Below are 16,171 nucleotides of genomic sequence, written 5' to 3' on the forward strand. Positions count from 1 at the left end.
AAGTTATACCATAGTAAATATGGGTTTCACAATTAACGAAATACTTAATCTTTTGGCACAGGAGCACCAGATTATTGTTAGTGTCAGGACTAAACAAATGTGTCTATTCAGAAGAAAGAACGACACTGATTTGGAAGAAACTGTCTCTTTTTGTGGAAAAGGAAAAACCTGGAAGTGATCGACCGCAAGGCTGCCGCTGGTTATATCTGACATTACGATTTTTTTCACGTAATCTCAAAAATATTTTCTCTCAGTGTGGCCCTAATACTCGGTAAATTCTGACTTATTTTTTATGTTAATAGAAAAATCCTGAAAATACCATCAAAATAAATAAATCCACCCATGTTGCAGTCCCCCCTCCGGCCTCTTGGCGGCAGCACCGACACACTCTGTAGTTACAGGTTTTAGAAATAAACTGTTGCCAGGAATGTAAACAGTGTTCAGATGCTTGCTAGCTGACTTTGCAGAACCACGTACAGTTATGGCTTTGCATTAGCTTCCTCGCACCGAGATGGCGGTTTTATATTGATCCATTTGTGTCCGTCATTTGTCGTTTGATTGTATACACGGTGAGTAAAACTTCCTGTACGGTCAGTGAACCAGCCGCTGCAGCAAGGCCAAAGCAAAGACAGAGCTAGCTAGCTGTCGAGATGGATCAAGGGCATTATCTGTAAATGACAGTAGACAGGAGAGAGATGAATATGAACTAAGCAAACCCTAACAATGTGCAGCTAGCCAGACTTAAACTCATGCAGAACAAAACACTTCCTTGTCAGGAGTTAGCTCAGCAGTTCCTCTTATTAAACCATGCAGGATTGTCACAAAGTGAGACATGTGGCTGACAGTTTCTCGTTGTCATAGATTTATATGCTGTGACCATGACCAAAGACATTGTTGTTGGAGATGAATTACCAGACTGGGTGGGGGCCAAGGAATTTTACCAGAAATATGACCCCAAGGAGGTGATTGGCAGGTGAGTCCATCAACATAGTTGACATAATCCTCTGTGTCCTAATAAATGTGATGAAGTAATGCTGTATTATGTGTCACTGGTTTTTCAGGGGTGTGAGCAGCGTGGTACGCAGGTGTGTGCACAGACACACGGGCCAGGAGCTGGCAGTGAAGATTATTGAGATCACAGCGGAGAAGATGACAGTCCAGCAGCTGGAGGAGGTGAAAACCTCCACACTAAAGGAGATCCAAGTTCTCAACATGGTGAAGGGACACTCCTCAATCAGTATGTCTCCTTTCTGCTCTTTTGGATCACTGACACTCTTTATTTGTCTGCTGCAGAAGATTCAAAGTGAGGAAACCATTTTATGTCTTTCATTCCCTTTTAGTTACTCTCATTGATTCCTATGAGTCCACAACCTTCATATTTTTGGTGTTCGACCTGTGAGTATGACGACAAATGAGATGTGCAATGGTCTGTCTAGTTCCTGTCCAAATATATGAATAACAATATATGTACATTTATTATTAGATGGTATGACTCTTGTTTTCCTCTTCAGCATGAGACGAGGGGAGCTGTTTGACTACCTCACAGAAAAAGTTACTCTGAGTGAGAAGGAAACCAGGTGAGCTCCAGCATCAACACACTCTATAAGTATTTAATTTGGCTTCATTATTAAGACAGTTTGAGACATTTTATTATGGTGTTAGCCTGTTGTACACCAAATGATGTATTCTTCCTTGTATTCCTGCTGAGAATTTCCCAAATAAACTGTAATTTTATGGTTTGATGAATATATATTTCCTTTCTTTCAAGCTGCTGTTACTTTGGTGCAGTATGAAAATCAAATTGCAGAGTCTTTAAATGTGGTTCGTGCATGATATTAAAGACTTTAAGCTCTGCATTCATGAGCTAAGTTGTGTTGTCAAAGATCAAACATATAAGCCTAACAATGAGCAAACATTGTCAACCCAGAAGCTTTTTGAATTTAAAAAGTTGCTGTGAGCAGATGCTCATGAGTCTCACATCAGAGATGACAACAAGCATGTGAACACACACCTTTTTTTCACATCAGTCCACTTAGACGTGTATTGCAATTCAACTTTGATTAAAAAAAAAACTGAAGGCATCCCACGTTTGTTGTGATCGATTACGTAACTCAAATCACATTTCAAAACACTGCAAGTTGATGTTCACACCGCACTAAAATGAACTGAAAATAGCTACAATAAACAAGAACACACTTGTTAAAATGTTCTTAAGCAAGTCAATGTAAAATATTTATATTTTGCACAACAGGAGCATAATGCGAGCCCTGCTGGAGGCTGTGCAGTACCTCCACTCCTTCAACATCGTCCACCGGGATCTGAAACCCGAGAACATTCTCCTGGATGATCAGGGACACATCAAACTGTCTGATTTTGGTTTCTCAGTGCAGCTACAGCCTGGAGAGAAGCTTCGGGGTACTCAGCTGGAGATCAGTGTTAACAATCTGTTCAGTTATGTTGTATCATATAGTTGTTATAATGATCTATTTTGTCTATTGTTATAATTAGAGCTTTGTGGGACCCCTGGTTATTTGGCCCCTGAAATACTGAAATGCTCAATGGATGAAACGCACTCAGGCTATGGCCAAGAGGTCGATCTGTAAGTCTTCACTTTTGTCAATAACATTAATCTGAAGTATCTCACTGTTTAAAATCATATTTCTAATTCTTGTTCTGATGTATCTGTTGGAAAGCTGGGCATGTGGAGTGATCCTCTTCACCTTGCTGGCGGGCTCACCACCGTTCTGGCATCGCAAACAAATGCTAATGCTGAGGATGATCATGGAGGGTCGCTATCAGTTCAGCTCCCCAGAGTGGGACGACAGGTCTGACACAGTGAAAGATCTGGTGAGCTGATATTCTGTTGACTGATAAACCTTTAGAGTTTGAACTTAAATCCTAACATGTTAATAATGTTTCCTTTTTAACCTTTAGTGATCTTCAAAGTGGGATAAACAGTTGACAATAGTATGTCATTTTTAGACAAAATCATGCAGTTAAACCATCGCATATTTTACCTAATTTTCAAATGCTTGTGATGCTCAGATATCCAGGCTACTGGTGTTGGACCCAGCTGTCCGTCTCACTGCTGAGCAAGCATTAGCACATCCTTTCTTCAGACAGTACCAGAAGGAAGACGTGCGGCTCTTTATTCCCAGAAAAACATTTAGGGTGAGACTCCATGTTGGCTGCTTTTTTTTTTTTTAGTGCAACTAATTTCAGATTTTTAAAATTTCAAGACAGACCGCCTGTTCAGCAGAATGTAGTGACGCAGATATCCTCTGCATCTGATTTCCTTTCTTGCCTCCTCAGGTGTTGATAGTCACCGTGCTGGCCTGTATCAGGATATACAGCCGTTACCGCAGGGCTCGTCCGCTGACTCGGGAGGTGCTGGCCAGAGATCCTTACTCCCTCCGTGGCGTCCGCAAACTCATCGATGGCTGTGCCTTCCGCATCTATGGGCACTGGGTGAAAAAAGGGGAGCAGCAGAACCGAGCCGCCCTCTTCCAGAACACAGCTAAGATCATGCTGCTGGACCTGGAGGACTTTGAAACATAAGAAAATCGACCTCATTCCTAACCACATTGATTTTTTTTTTTTTTAATTCATTTGCATGTGCTGTCATGTCAAAGTTTGTCTCATCGAGTTACTGTGTTTAATTTCTAAGATGAGGAATTCAGGGACCGGGATATTTGTATGCCTTAATGCGCACCGTGAGAGAAAGTGAGAAATTTCAAGATAAGCATGCACAACTCAATGTTCCTTATCTGCCTTTTAAACCGAGTTTGTGGCTGTTTTAAACTCTTCATGTCAGGTCATCATGTTTGCAGTGCGGTAGAGACACGCTGCACAAACACGTCATATATACGCACATTTATATGTATTTAGAATTCTAACTGTTGATCATCAGAAGATGCATCTCTAAGCACTGTGTGGCTGAAGTGGACATTAAAAGCACTGTGATTAGCTATTTAATAGATTATTATATAAACACTGTATTGTACTGTATTAGAGCTCAGATTTACAGATATTCCAGTGTTACAAATCAATACCAGAGTACAGGTGTGAGACATTCAAGTACGGTATTTGGAGTTTTTTGGTTGAAAAATCCTGTAGCTGTCATGCATGTAGACATTCCTTACATGGAAACCAACTTATACTAACTATGACTGTATTTCCTATTGAAACTAACCAACATCATTCCACGCTCAGTTCATTCTTCTCTTTTAATAAGGAGCACTTTTCCTGCCTGAGAAATGTACAGTACAAATGCAGCTATACATTGTACATTTAAATAAAAAGGCTTTATTGACAATAAAACTAATATTTAAGTTTGAATCATTGTATTTTGTTTGAGTGCTTTTTGGAAATAAGCATGTATGTATGAATGAGAAAAGCTAAAAGGAACTCTTATCATTATTTTTTGGCCTTGTGGTTGGGCTGTAGAGAATCTAGCACGCAGTTGTGTTGATCTGCAATTTCTTTCACCCGCTGATCGAGTTGTCCGGACACAAGCGTCATCTGCTCTCTGACTTCTTGTTCTATCAGCGCCTTCAGTTCTGACTTGGAACCTGAAAATTAGGAAATGAAGCAGTTACTGTACAATACACTATTATATGTGCATTTGACTTCTACGGTTATTTCTGCACAATTACACTAAGTCCTGGTTTGTGATCCTACCGAATGTGGCTCCCTCTGGCTCTGTGATGGATGTTTCATGTGTTTCTGGACACCTGTCTGTCTTCAGTACTGCTTCTGCTTCTTTTCCTATCACGTTTTCAGCATTTGGTACAAAAGAAAGTATTTCAAATTATTGATAAATCTAGTCCAAGTAGGTCTAAAATGTCAAAAAATATACTGTATATAAAGAAAAACAAAATAGATTGAATATGTTAAGTGCAAGAAGGTGGAAGTACTTTTTTATATTTGTGGGTTTAAAGTGTTTACAGTGTCACAATGTCAAATGTAATTTTTTAATAATATTTTTCTATCATGAAATAAGAGCTTGAATGTCGATTAACTTTCAACATGCTGTCCTTTAACCTTTTTCTTAACCTTTTCCATGCTACCCTAAATAACTTCAAATAAACCTGTAGTAAATACCTGAATCAGACTTCATAGTCGGTTCATCCTGGTCTGGAATCCCAGAGTAAGTCAAAGACAGATCAAGTTTGACCTGTGATTAAATTGAGAAAAAAAATGATGATACTCCCTCAAAAAATCTAGAAACTGATCTCTATAACTAGTGAGTATAACATCAAAAATATACGGTAGCATAATTTGCTTGAAATACTTTGTGTAGAATGATTGTAATTTCCCACTCTTACCTGTGGAGTGAAAATATATTTGTAGAGTTTGTAGTGTCTCATGTAGCTGTTCTGGATGTACTTAAAAATGCAGTTCACCTCTTCAGAGCTGAAGAGATTGATACTGAAGGGAGGTCGCTGCAGTGGGGAGAGATGGGGAAACATACAGATGAAAAACAGAAACTTTCAATACAGTGATGGAGATTTATGAGTGTTGATTGCATTACACACCCTGACTGAGTGACAGAGCAGAAGCTCCTTGCAGTATTCAAAACACTGTTCTATGTTGTTGAGCGGCGTTTCTGCAAGAGAGCAGTTTCAAACGCATCCCACATGAAATTAAAGCACATTTAAAATATTAGTAAAAAATATAGAAATATAGAAAATATTAGTATCGGTATGTAAATATATGGTGAACATATGGTCTCACATAATTGATTTTCCACATCATCTGTACTCAAAGCCTTTTCCCACCTTAACCTACCAGCCCCACTGCAGTGATAACATAAGTTTAACTTGCCTATGTTAGCCTCATGAATGGACTTGATGATGGACAGGAGAGCAGAAGTTTGTTCCTTTTTGAAGCTGCACTCCTTGCAAAAAAGCACAGTCTGGACATACAACTCCAGCTGAACTGCTCTTCTTGGTTCAGGAAGGTCAACTCGAAACACACCGCATAGAGCGCTGTCACAGAAGAGAAGAAGTGTGACAGAAAAATACATGTCAGTGATGTGTGTGTGTTTGTGTATAGGATGTTTTTCTGCTCATAAATTGGGTCAGGAACCTCTCCAGGTCAGGAATGGACTGCATTTTATCGATCTTCTCCATGTCATGGTAGCTTACATCTGTCCTGAAAACACCAAGGGAAAGGTTTCAGGGTTAGACATGACATTAAGTTATTATGCAAGTCACAAGTTGTAAATCAACACAAACATAATGTGGACTGTGGACAGTTCTCACCACAGCATGACTTTAGCTTTCAGGGCCTGTGGTACCTGCAGAATAAAATAATGTTTGCTTTATTTGCAATGCCTTACAAGGCAGTATTTTGGAAAATAAACTGGATTTAGAGTTGAAGCCATAATGTGATTTTTTAAAATAATAATTAACAGTTAAAACAAAATATATTAAGAGCCTACCTTTATCTTCGTATCCATTTCTGATTTGATTTGTAGTTGTATCATTAATTGAACAAACAAATTTATCCACTGGTTTGTTTGCCAAGTAGAAGTTTCTGGATGCGAAATGAAACAGTGAGCTAAAACAGGCTTCAGTTTAGCTGGATCACTTCCTGTTTGGCTCCCTCGCGGTATCTTAGCAACAATCCCTTTTTTTCTTTTTCCGGTTTACCGACACGTACACAATCATACAGAAACCTAATAAAATAATGACGATAATAACAAAAACACCGGACATCATTGATAACTAACTCTTCCTTTATATATATATTTTTACATTTCATTTTACTTGAGGCCTGTTTATTCTCGGTCAAAAACTGCCTTTTTATTACTGTTACTGCTACTTATGTTATACAGCCTATTACTATTATTACAACCAGCCTAATTGTTAGCACTATACGTACAGCAGTGGTTCTCAAATTGGAATCCAGGGGAGGTTCCAGGGGGTCCCCAGCTAAAAGGGGAATAATGTATTTTCATTATAATAATTCCATCCATAAGTAGAACAATGACAGACTGTATGGCTAGTTTGGTCATGGGTTTCATACACTTTCTGTGATAAAACATCTAAAAGCAAAATCTTATCAGATTAGGGACCCTGGGACAAAATCTTATCAAATGAGGGTCCGTGGTCTAATTTAATCAGTTTAGAAGTCCTTGACGTGAAAAAGTTTGAGAACCACTGACTTAGGCTATAGCCTACCGTTTTTCTGCTATGACCTAACTTACATTTCGATTAGAACAACAATAGTACTCTACTATTACAAGCGTACTTTGAAGGCCTATTATTAGGTATAGGTACAGAACAGATAAGGAAATGAAATGATTTGTAGTGCGTCACAAAAGTCTCAATACACTTACAAATATGACGAATTTATATAAAATAGACCCATACAAAAACAAAGCTGTGCAAAATATGAAATAATAAAAATGACATAAATGCAGCCCAAAAACTTTGTAACAAGTCTTTCAGAACTTGTTAATTAATTTAGTGAGAATATCAGGTTGAAAATCGGTCCTGTAAACAAGTATTTGTGCGCCAAATCGGGATGAAAATGTGTGCCAACACTTCAAAAGTGCACCAATACCAGCTGTCTGTCACAGTTACTGCACAGAACAACAAAACATTAATGTGGTGATTACGGTCTCAGACTTGTTGATTAATTTTCTCGGCTCTCTCCCCGCCGCTGTGGCAGCTGTATCCATGGCAACGAGATAAACCAGAGTGTCCAGTTAATCTGTTGTTGTGTTTGTTTATGTTTCTAGGATGTTTTTCTTAGAGATTTTACTGGCTCCTCAGGAGATGTGTTGTAATGCCGCGACGTTCAGTGATGCACCTTGGGTAAGACCCGGTTTTTCTCGGAAGCTTTAGGGCAATTTGTGGTGATAACTGCGGCTTCCGTGTTACACTGTTTACGCCTGGCTAAACGATGCAGACTGCTGACTTTTGGTAAATGGACCGGCAGCAGCAGGGCATCACCTTCCTGTTTATCTCTTCTCTCACGTTTCAGCTGTAACATTACAGGCCTGGCATCTCCATAAAGCAGTCATGCAAAGCTTGCCTTGTCCCCGAGACTGCTTGTCCATACTGACTGAGCTGTGCAGTGCAGTTTAAGAACATTATCCCCTTTTAATCCACTTTGCCTTCTGCTACATGCAGGTGAACAGACTGTCAGATGGAGCAGGGTGGCACAACCAAACACCCGCTCCCATGTTTAATTGCTCCAAGTGCTCTATTTATTTGGACACTGAATCTCTTCTCACTCTGAACACTTTCATCGTGCATTTCATCTGTTGTTTTTGAACATCCTTCATTATTTTTTGATTACTCTGTAATTAGCAGTGAGTCTTTGCTCTTCACTCAAAACATGGAGGAACCAGATATACGACAACAGAAGCTGGACAATCAGGTAAAGAACTACAATCATAGCTGTGTGATGTCATTTACACATAAAATATCACATATATGTTTATTTCAAAATTGTGCAAGAATAATTTATAATGAGTCACAATCATCTTTTTACATTTAAGTTGATACGGTGCATGTTTACTCTATGTTTTCATTGTTTTAAAGATAAATACTTATGTTCCATGCTGACAGTGGAGCAAACATTCTGTTTTAAATTAAAAAATGATGCTGAGCTTTGCAAAGAAATAAAGCTTTCTTGAGTCTGATGAGGTCATGGCTACCTGTGTGTGTCAGAACCACCTGCTGTTTGGAGCCACTGCTCAACATTAAGTCACAATCTTGTTACAGTGGGTACTATACAGTATGTAGGCTATTAGTTTCAAGTAGAGCACTTTATTAACACCTGATACCAGAAAGATCAACAGCAGTATACCAATACTGACAGTATTAATCCTAAATTAATAGGAATGGTAGTAGTAGGAAACAGTAATAATGATGCATTCCTCATCAAGTTTCTATTTAGAATTACCTAAATTACAGCAACCAACATAACTTAACTTATAACTTAATATAATTTAATGAATTATCTACTGGTCTGGTCCATTTTTCATTAAAATAACAGTAATAATGTTTAAATAATAGAATATTGGGTTATAGTTAGAACTTGGTTCATAAAATCTGTAGTGTATGTACCTTAAGGTCAGGTCAGTTTTTCATCATAGGCATTAAAAAAGTACAAGCAATTAAATGCTTTTGCTTGCACAGCTTTTCACCTAACCGACAATATACACTGTAAACGCGAATGATAAAAATACTGAAGTGAAAAGATTTTTAAAAAAAGAGTCCAGTTGTGGAGCTATTGCAATATCTAAAATCTAATCTCTCCTACAGAGAACCCTGTTGATGAAGAAGCAGCAAAAGAAGCGGGCTGATTCTCAAATGGTGGTAGCCAATCGGGATCCTCGCCAAAAGAACCGAAAACACAAAGCTGTCAAATCAGATGAGACACCTCTCTTGATCTGCCAATCCCTGAGCAACACCTCCCTCAGTGGTTAGTATTGGAATAATGTCATGATCAAATCCCACAGTATGGCCTAATTCAAACATTTAATAAAACCGTTTGTTTTTTTATTTTGTGTCCTGGAGATCAAGTTGAATACGCCCATGATAACCCGCTGGATGAGATCACGCTGGGCGAATGTGACCTGACAGCAACCTTGACGCTAGATGAGATGCCCTCAGAGAAGCCTGTTATTCCAAAGAAAATGAACATAGAGATCGACAAAGAGCCTGAGGTGAAATGTGAAGTGGAGAATGATCCCCAGGCGGAGGGGAAAAAGACAAAGAAGAAAGAGAAAAAAGAACAAGCCAAACGTAAGAATATGAAAAGCACAATACATACATGTACATTTTGGGGCCTTGGTGGTCTGGGACCTTACATGAACAGCAATTAGTCCACTAATGTTCTATGTTTTCATTAGCACAACACATAAAACGAGGAGACACTTTGCTTTAATAAATTATTCACTGCTTTTTTTCAGAAGTGGAGCAGAATGACGAAAAGGAGAAAGAGAAGGACAAAGACAAGGAGAAGAAAGAGAAAAAAACTAAAAAGAAGGACAAGACCAAGGAATCTGAAGATACACAGAAGACAAACAAGACGACAAAACAAGAGCGTAAAAGTAACAGCAGTGTTTGTGAATTTATTAATAATAAATCAGCTCTCTGCATATTAGAATGTATAGAAATGTTTTTCCTGACTCACAATGTTTCACATTGAGCTTTCACATTAATCTGGCTGTTAGTATTACACACATTTCAGTTTGTAACCATATAAATACACAACATAAGTATGTAACAGCTTTTACAGCATTTAAATGTCTCTTCTTTCACAGAGAAACACTTACAGGAAGATTCAACCCCTGACATAAACTCAGGGGTGGAGGCGGCAAAGAATAAACACGATGAAAGTGAAGATGAAGAGGAAGACAGCTCCCAGAGGCTTGTCGCTCAATCAACTAAGAGGAAAAAACAACTTGACACGTGTGAGTAACTGTCTGTGCTGAGACACTTTATGATCATGATGCTGTTAAAAAAAAAAAAAGAGTAATATCATGTGTGTTATTTTTACAGCCAGGTGCCAAATAAGCGATGAGCACAAAGACGAGGAAATTCAGGAGAAGGAGAAAAAAGAAAGAAAGACAACCAAAGGAGAGAAAACTACGCCGAGTCTAGCTTCCCTTAACTCAAACTACAGGGAGACTTCATCTTCAAGCAGTGACTCTAATGACAGAGTGAGACATCACAAGTAAAATAATCTTAACTATTTAGAGTATAGTCAAAAGAAAATGAGGCGAGTATGCACCTTATTCTGATTCAGCAGTTAAAATGATGAGAGGTGAAATCATTCTTAGTGTGTTATACTCTTCGTCATTTCAGCCAACGTCTCCAATATCAGTGGAGGATCTTGAGAAGTTTGCCTTGCGTCCTGCCCCCAAAAACACAACGATCCAGTGTAGGGTCACCAGGGACAGGAGCGGTGTGGAGAAGGGCATTTACCCGACTTATTACCTCCACATGGAGAAGGAGGACGGCAAGAGGGTTGGTACTTTCTCAAAAAAGTTGAACAATCATTTTGAATTTAGATTTTAGCCCTAATAATATGGACTGCTGTCAGGTTTCTATCTAAGTTCTCTTTGTTGTTCTGATCTATTCTGCAATTTGTTTTCCATTGTGCCACCGCCAAGGTGTTTCTAATGGCAGGCAGGAAAAGGAAGAAGTGCAAAACATCCAACTATCTCATCTCCACTGACCTGACAAATCTGTCCAGAGACACCAACTGCTACATAGGAAAACTAAGGTATGCGTCTGTTTTGTTTCTACCTTGTGAAAGAAGACTCAACTGATTTAATTTGTGATCTTTTTCTGGTATGATCTGGTATAAATAAACTATAAAACTCCAGATTTTTGGTAACTTTCACATTGTAACTGCAGGTAAAAAATGACATGGCCTCTCTTTGTTGTGGCAAAATTCTCCAACATCTTTGGATTATAAAAACCTTTCAAAATCCTTTTAAATACTGAAAAAAAATGCATTACTGCCAAGCAAAAACAAGCGGCTCTCAATCATTTATATTTTGATGTTGTTGTTGACAGCAGGAAAAGCACAGGTGTAACCAATAACATTGATTGATGAGTTCATTTTAGAGTCCCAGTGAGCTTGTCCAGTGTGCCAGCATGCACAACACCAGCACCCTGGAACTACAACACCTGGGATGTAATGCATAAGTCATTAATATGCAATGATGTGTCAAAATGTCTGCCGTGCAAAAAGCCTACCAACTGGTTAATTGCATTCATCTGTCATCCAGGAGGTGTAAACTGGTCCCTGATAGGCTAAACATGCTATCTTCCTTTAATTTATTCCCTTTAGTGAGCCTACCTTGTTCTGTACAAAGTGCAGAAGAGGCCTTTAGCAAGTGTACAAGGGGCAAGAGATCAACTGATGTTGAAACCAAACAGTCCTCACAACTAACAGACATTGCTATGAAACAGACCTTTTTCACAGCAGACAGTTTGACATGTCATAGCAAGAAAAACACAGATGCTATTCATAACCTTAAAGATCCCCTGCAGATATGTATTGAGACATATAAAAATACTCTGCTTGAAACAGTAATGCGTGTCTGATATGATTTTCCCACAATAAAAAGCATATGTACCACTTTAAAATCCCTAAAATGGCATCCACTCCCTCTCCCTCAGTGTTATTTAAGTGGGGGACTTTAATAATAATGCTACATGACATTTAGGTGTTCACTCATGCACTATAGACCCTTTTCACAGCAGACATTTGACTTGTCAAAGCAGAAAAAAGCACAAGTGTAAATAACAATATTAACGATGGCTCCATTCCATTAATTGTCCCAGTAAGCCTTGTCAGTAAGTGCCCATGCACAATACTGGGCTGCACAATACCTGTGCTTTTGCGGCTTTGACAAGTCAAAAGGGTCTGTTCTCTATATAATAGATACTAATATCTATATAATAGATATTAATATCTATATAATAGATATTAATTTACTGCTAACTACAGTAAGCAGTAAATTGAGATTTTGGACACTTGCTAACCCTCATCAACTTTGCACCATAACTAACAAGTGTCATAGTGTCCCACGACTGTGATTGTGGTGCATTTTATTGGGGGATGGATAGCAGAAAGTAGTGTACATGCCACAAACACTTTTTTTTTGTTGCACTGAGGGATTTTTTGAGGGCACTATTGTGTGTATAAATTCCAGAATAATAACTCAGTAAAATGGTGGACAAATATAATGATATATAATACAGTAAAATATAGTGCAATATGTAATATATTGGGATTTCAGGCATTCAGACCCAGTTCCAGTTCCTGGAAATATACCAAAATGGAATGAATCTGTTAATAATGTGATTATTTCCACCTGCTTTTCCTACTATGAAAGTCCAGCTGTGAAGATGATCTATGAAAGGAAGCTGTTGCCAAATTTGAAATGATAAAATTGCTTTCAGCCTCTATTTTTTCACTTCCACTTGTCCCTAATGTAACATTGTAAACTTTGGAGGCAATTTTGTTTTTTTGTAACCATGGTTCTTGATCATACTGCACCTACAGCTAATGACCTGTGCAAGTGGAACATAGCATTTTATAGGGAGAGAAAAAAAACAGGGAACAAGAGAGGATGTTACTGCACTTGCTTAAACTGGAACCAAATGTTTTCCAATTTTATTTCTTGTTCTGTAATTAAGGGACACATAGAAGCAAAAATTTGCACTCCAAGGCTGTTTTTTATTCTTAATTTCATTTTCACCTTTTACCTGACACAGATGACTTGTTCTTTTTCTTGACTCAGTCATCTCTGAATCATTTATGAGATGAGTCTAATATGTTTCAGGTCCAATGTCCTGGGTACAAAATTCACAGTTTATGATGGTGGAGAAAACCCTGAGAAGAAGCCTTTCATCAAAGAATGTGAATCAGTGAGGCAAGAGCTGGCAGCAATTTGCTATGTGAGTCTAACCTCATTATATACACTCAACACACATACGCAGCATATCAACAAATAAAACCTGTAACACAATCAGTCGTCATGTTCCAGGAGACGAATGTTCTGGGATTTAAGGGTCCTAGGAAAATGACGGTGATCATCCCTGGCATGCTGGATAACGGTGAAAGAGTGTCCATTCGTCCAAAAAATGTACGTTTGAAAACTAATATTCAGATGATAAAACCTGTGATGATGTAGGTTACGTTTGAAATACTTTAGGTGAACTGAAATTTTCTCCAGGATCTTGAGACCCTACTGGTCTGCCACGCCAACGGTACCACTGACAAACTGATCACCCTGGTGAACAAATCCCCAAGCTGGAACGAACAGACTCAGTCCTACGTGCTTAACTTCCACGGGCGTGTCACCCAGGCCTCTGTCAAAAACTTCCAGATCATCCACCCAGACAACGGTAAGATGAGACTGACTTGTTGCCTCTCTTCCTCTCTCATCAATAAAAATGGCTGCCTTGTCTACGTTCATGACTTCACCGCTATCCGTCTCAATTTGATCTCTTCCAGATGAATACATAGTGATGCAGTTTGGACGTGTTGCGGAGAACGTCTTCTCCATGGATTACAGTTTCCCCATGTGTGCTCTTCAAGCCTTTGCCATCACCTTGTCTTCCTTTGATGGCAAACTGGCCTGTGAGTGACCCATGCTGGTATGCCTCAAGTGCTTAACTAGATCCCTGATCTAGATAGAATAATAAAAAAAATGTACATGTTACTATACCCATAATTTTCAACAGGGACATTTTGAATGTTTTGTATCCTGGTGCATCATAATACTTTGTATATACTCAATAAGGACAAAAAATGTGTGTACAGACTTAGACTTCAGAGGAGACTTGTTTTATAGGTACAGTATTATTTTACCACTGATTTTATATTCAAGTGGAAGCAAAGTAATGTAAGTTAGTAAAAGTTAATCTAATTATCTTTCTTTTTTACATTTGCCAGATGTGTAAAGGATTCGTGCAATTAAAATATTGAGGACAACTGTGTAAACACTACCAGTGAAATATTAAATGAAAATAAAACAATGTTTGCAGGTCTGGGAATTGTTATTTCTTTTATAAACACTGCATGTGCTTCAGAGACTTTGTGTGTTTTAAAGGACAAGTTCACAATTTTTCAAGTCTGTCCTAAAACAATAATTAGGTGCCCAAAAGAACATTAAAACTTGCTGCAATCATTCCTCCTGTTCATACTGACCCCTAATAATGCACTTTCACTGTAAGTGAATTGTGAACCTATCGTTTAATATCATATTATTTTTCTTTGACATGGACTAGTTTGCTCTTCTCCTTAAATGCCATCAGTCTCAGCAGATTCGCCCAAAATCTTGACAAACACAACATCTTTATCAGCAATCTGCACATTCAAATGTGACATCTCCCTATTATCTTTAGAGTCTTTATCACAAAGAAGGAAACATTTTTTTATCAAAGTACTAAAAAAATAACCTATCCATATCAGATATAGAGGAACTGCAACAAGTTGCAGATAGAGCCAGCCATGTCAGGGTTTCTGCTCTTGCACAATATTGACTTGAAAATATTTCCATCTCACAAGAGCTTCACAGTCACGTATTCATTGCTTCACACGGGGGGACAGAAAGTCATTCAGGTTTCAGCTAATAATAATAGGCCTCTGTTACGCTCTGTGGTAAAGTCAGATGATCACAAGTGTATGTAAGATATTTTTAATAGCAAAAACCCATATTAAACTGAAACTTCTGTTATCTCAACATGACTATCTGCTTAGTAACATGCAGTGTTTACTTGCTTCCTGTTCAAATGCTCTTGAAGACTAAACAAATTACCTTGTGAGAGTTGTGTTGTTTTGACCTTTGCTAGTAGCTTTTTGCAGCATGCTTCATGAGTGATGAATTTGGAGAGAACAGTCTTGCAAAATGCATGTAATAACACATCTTTTTTTTTGTAATCAGATTTAAAAAGCTTAATCAGTAGGCTTAAACTGAACTGGCATGCGGTGTCAGCCTGCTGATAATGTCTCTTGATTCAAAGCTGATTACTGTATGCACTTTGTACATAGCACGGTGAAATGTGGTCTTTGGATCAATAAAACAGCATGCATTCACAATGCTCAGAGGAAAAGACATAAACTGAGCCTTCACTGTCAACTCTTATCTTACTGAATCACCACAACACGCGAGCAACATTCAGCTGATCTTGTCACTTGCTCTACACATTGCACAACACTCTTGTATATTGCACAATAATGAACATATGCCAATTTCAAGTCACGCTACCTAGAACCACCGATATGTTTTGTCCTATTGTATTTCACATTATTTATTTCTTTAGGCATTTTTAATCATTAAAACTTGTTTTATGTATACACACGATGTGTTTTGTCAGTTCAGTGTAGTAATAGTGCCACAAGGGACATTTTGGATGGACACACCTGGCTGGACTAGTGAGGTAAAATCTCTTTTTTTCCCCTAAAATAGTTTATAATGTTATGTTCAGAGCATTTGAATATAATTGTTCCTTATGTACAGTTGCAGTCATAAGTTTACATACACTTGTAAGAGACAGGTACATACTGGCAGTATTGGGATTGGATAATAAGTATTTCTGCCACTGTTTTTTCTGTTAACAGTGATTTGAAAACACGTCCTTTTTCACAAAAAACATTCACTAATCTGAGTCCTCAGACAATA

General features: G+C 38.2%; 3 protein-coding genes across 7 annotated transcripts; 2 read left to right on the plus strand and 1 right to left on the minus strand.

Moving 5' to 3' along the window:
* Positions 1–374: 374 nt before the first annotated feature.
* phkg2 (phosphorylase kinase, gamma 2 (testis)) lies at positions 375–4,338 on the plus strand. The gene is made up of 10 exons (XM_044338580.1): positions 375–569; positions 862–973; positions 1,062–1,237; positions 1,341–1,395; positions 1,512–1,577; positions 2,252–2,415; positions 2,509–2,599; positions 2,694–2,847; positions 3,046–3,171; positions 3,313–4,338. The coding sequence occupies exons 2-10, from the start codon at positions 879–881 to the stop codon at positions 3,556–3,558; spliced, it is 1,173 nt and encodes a 390-aa protein (XP_044194515.1). The 5' UTR covers positions 375–569; positions 862–878; the 3' UTR covers positions 3,559–4,338.
* Positions 4,322–6,733, minus strand: ccdc189 (coiled-coil domain containing 189). The gene is made up of 9 exons (XM_044338581.1): positions 6,446–6,733; positions 6,267–6,301; positions 6,091–6,156; positions 5,827–5,990; positions 5,538–5,608; positions 5,328–5,444; positions 5,104–5,176; positions 4,681–4,767; positions 4,322–4,571 (listed from the first exon to the last, which is right to left on the minus strand). The coding sequence occupies exons 1-9, from the start codon at positions 6,488–6,490 to the stop codon at positions 4,417–4,419; spliced, it is 813 nt and encodes a 270-aa protein (XP_044194516.1). The 5' UTR covers positions 6,491–6,733; the 3' UTR covers positions 4,322–4,416.
* A 927-nt stretch (positions 6,734–7,660) lies between these two features.
* On the plus strand, positions 7,661–14,537 carry si:dkey-220f10.4 (tubby protein). 5 transcript variants are annotated; one of them, XM_044338576.1, is made up of 14 exons: positions 7,662–7,826; positions 8,325–8,394; positions 9,285–9,444; positions 9,540–9,767; positions 9,935–10,075; positions 10,289–10,438; positions 10,527–10,687; positions 10,833–10,994; positions 11,141–11,253; positions 13,328–13,442; positions 13,532–13,630; positions 13,721–13,892; positions 14,002–14,144; positions 14,443–14,537. In XM_044338576.1, the coding sequence occupies exons 1-13, from the start codon at positions 7,798–7,800 to the stop codon at positions 14,133–14,135; spliced, it is 1,734 nt and encodes a 577-aa protein (XP_044194511.1). In that variant the 5' UTR covers positions 7,662–7,797; the 3' UTR covers positions 14,136–14,144; positions 14,443–14,537. The 5 variants fall into 5 exon arrangements, with proteins under 5 accessions (XP_044194514.1, XP_044194511.1, XP_044194512.1 ...); XM_044338577.1 differs by having other exon boundaries at positions 14,002–14,127; XM_044338579.1 differs by having other exon boundaries at positions 7,661–7,826; positions 8,328–8,394; positions 14,002–14,537.
* The last annotated feature ends 1,634 nt before the right edge of the window (positions 14,538–16,171 follow it).

Source organism: Thunnus albacares, chromosome 20 (genome assembly GCF_914725855.1).
Source record: "Thunnus albacares chromosome 20, fThuAlb1.1, whole genome shotgun sequence".
Taxonomy (NCBI): domain Eukaryota; kingdom Metazoa; phylum Chordata; class Actinopteri; order Scombriformes; family Scombridae; genus Thunnus; species Thunnus albacares.

Bases quoted from the DNA above. Each gene is read 5' to 3' on its own strand.
- phkg2 (XM_044338580.1), top strand. From the start codon at position 879: ATGACCAAAGACATTGTTGTTGGAGATGAATTACCAGACTGGGTGGGG. The intron at 974-1,061 runs GTGAGTCCATCA...CTGGTTTTTCAG, and splicing joins CCCAAGGAGGTGATTGGCAG to GGGTGTGAGCAGCGTGGTAC. The intron at 2,848-3,045 runs GTGAGCTGATAT...TGTGATGCTCAG, and splicing joins CTGACACAGTGAAAGATCTG to ATATCCAGGCTACTGGTGTT.
- ccdc189 (XM_044338581.1), bottom strand. From the start codon at position 6,490: ATGATACAACTACAAATCAAATCAGAAATGGATACGAAGATAAAG. The intron at 6,302-6,445 runs GTAGGCTCTTAA...TTTATTCTGCAG, and splicing joins AAATGGATACGAAGATAAAG to GTACCACAGGCCCTGAAAGC. The intron at 5,177-5,327 runs GTAAGAGTGGGA...ATTTAATCACAG, and splicing joins AATATATTTTCACTCCACAG to GTCAAACTTGATCTGTCTTT.
- si:dkey-220f10.4 (XM_044338575.1), top strand. From the start codon at position 7,798: ATGCCGCGACGTTCAGTGATGCACCTTGG. The intron at 9,445-9,539 runs GTTAGTATTGGA...TGTGTCCTGGAG, and splicing joins GAGCAACACCTCCCTCAGTG to ATCAAGTTGAATACGCCCAT. The intron at 10,076-10,288 runs GTAACAGCAGTG...CTTCTTTCACAG, and splicing joins GACAAAACAAGAGCGTAAAA to AGAAACACTTACAGGAAGAT.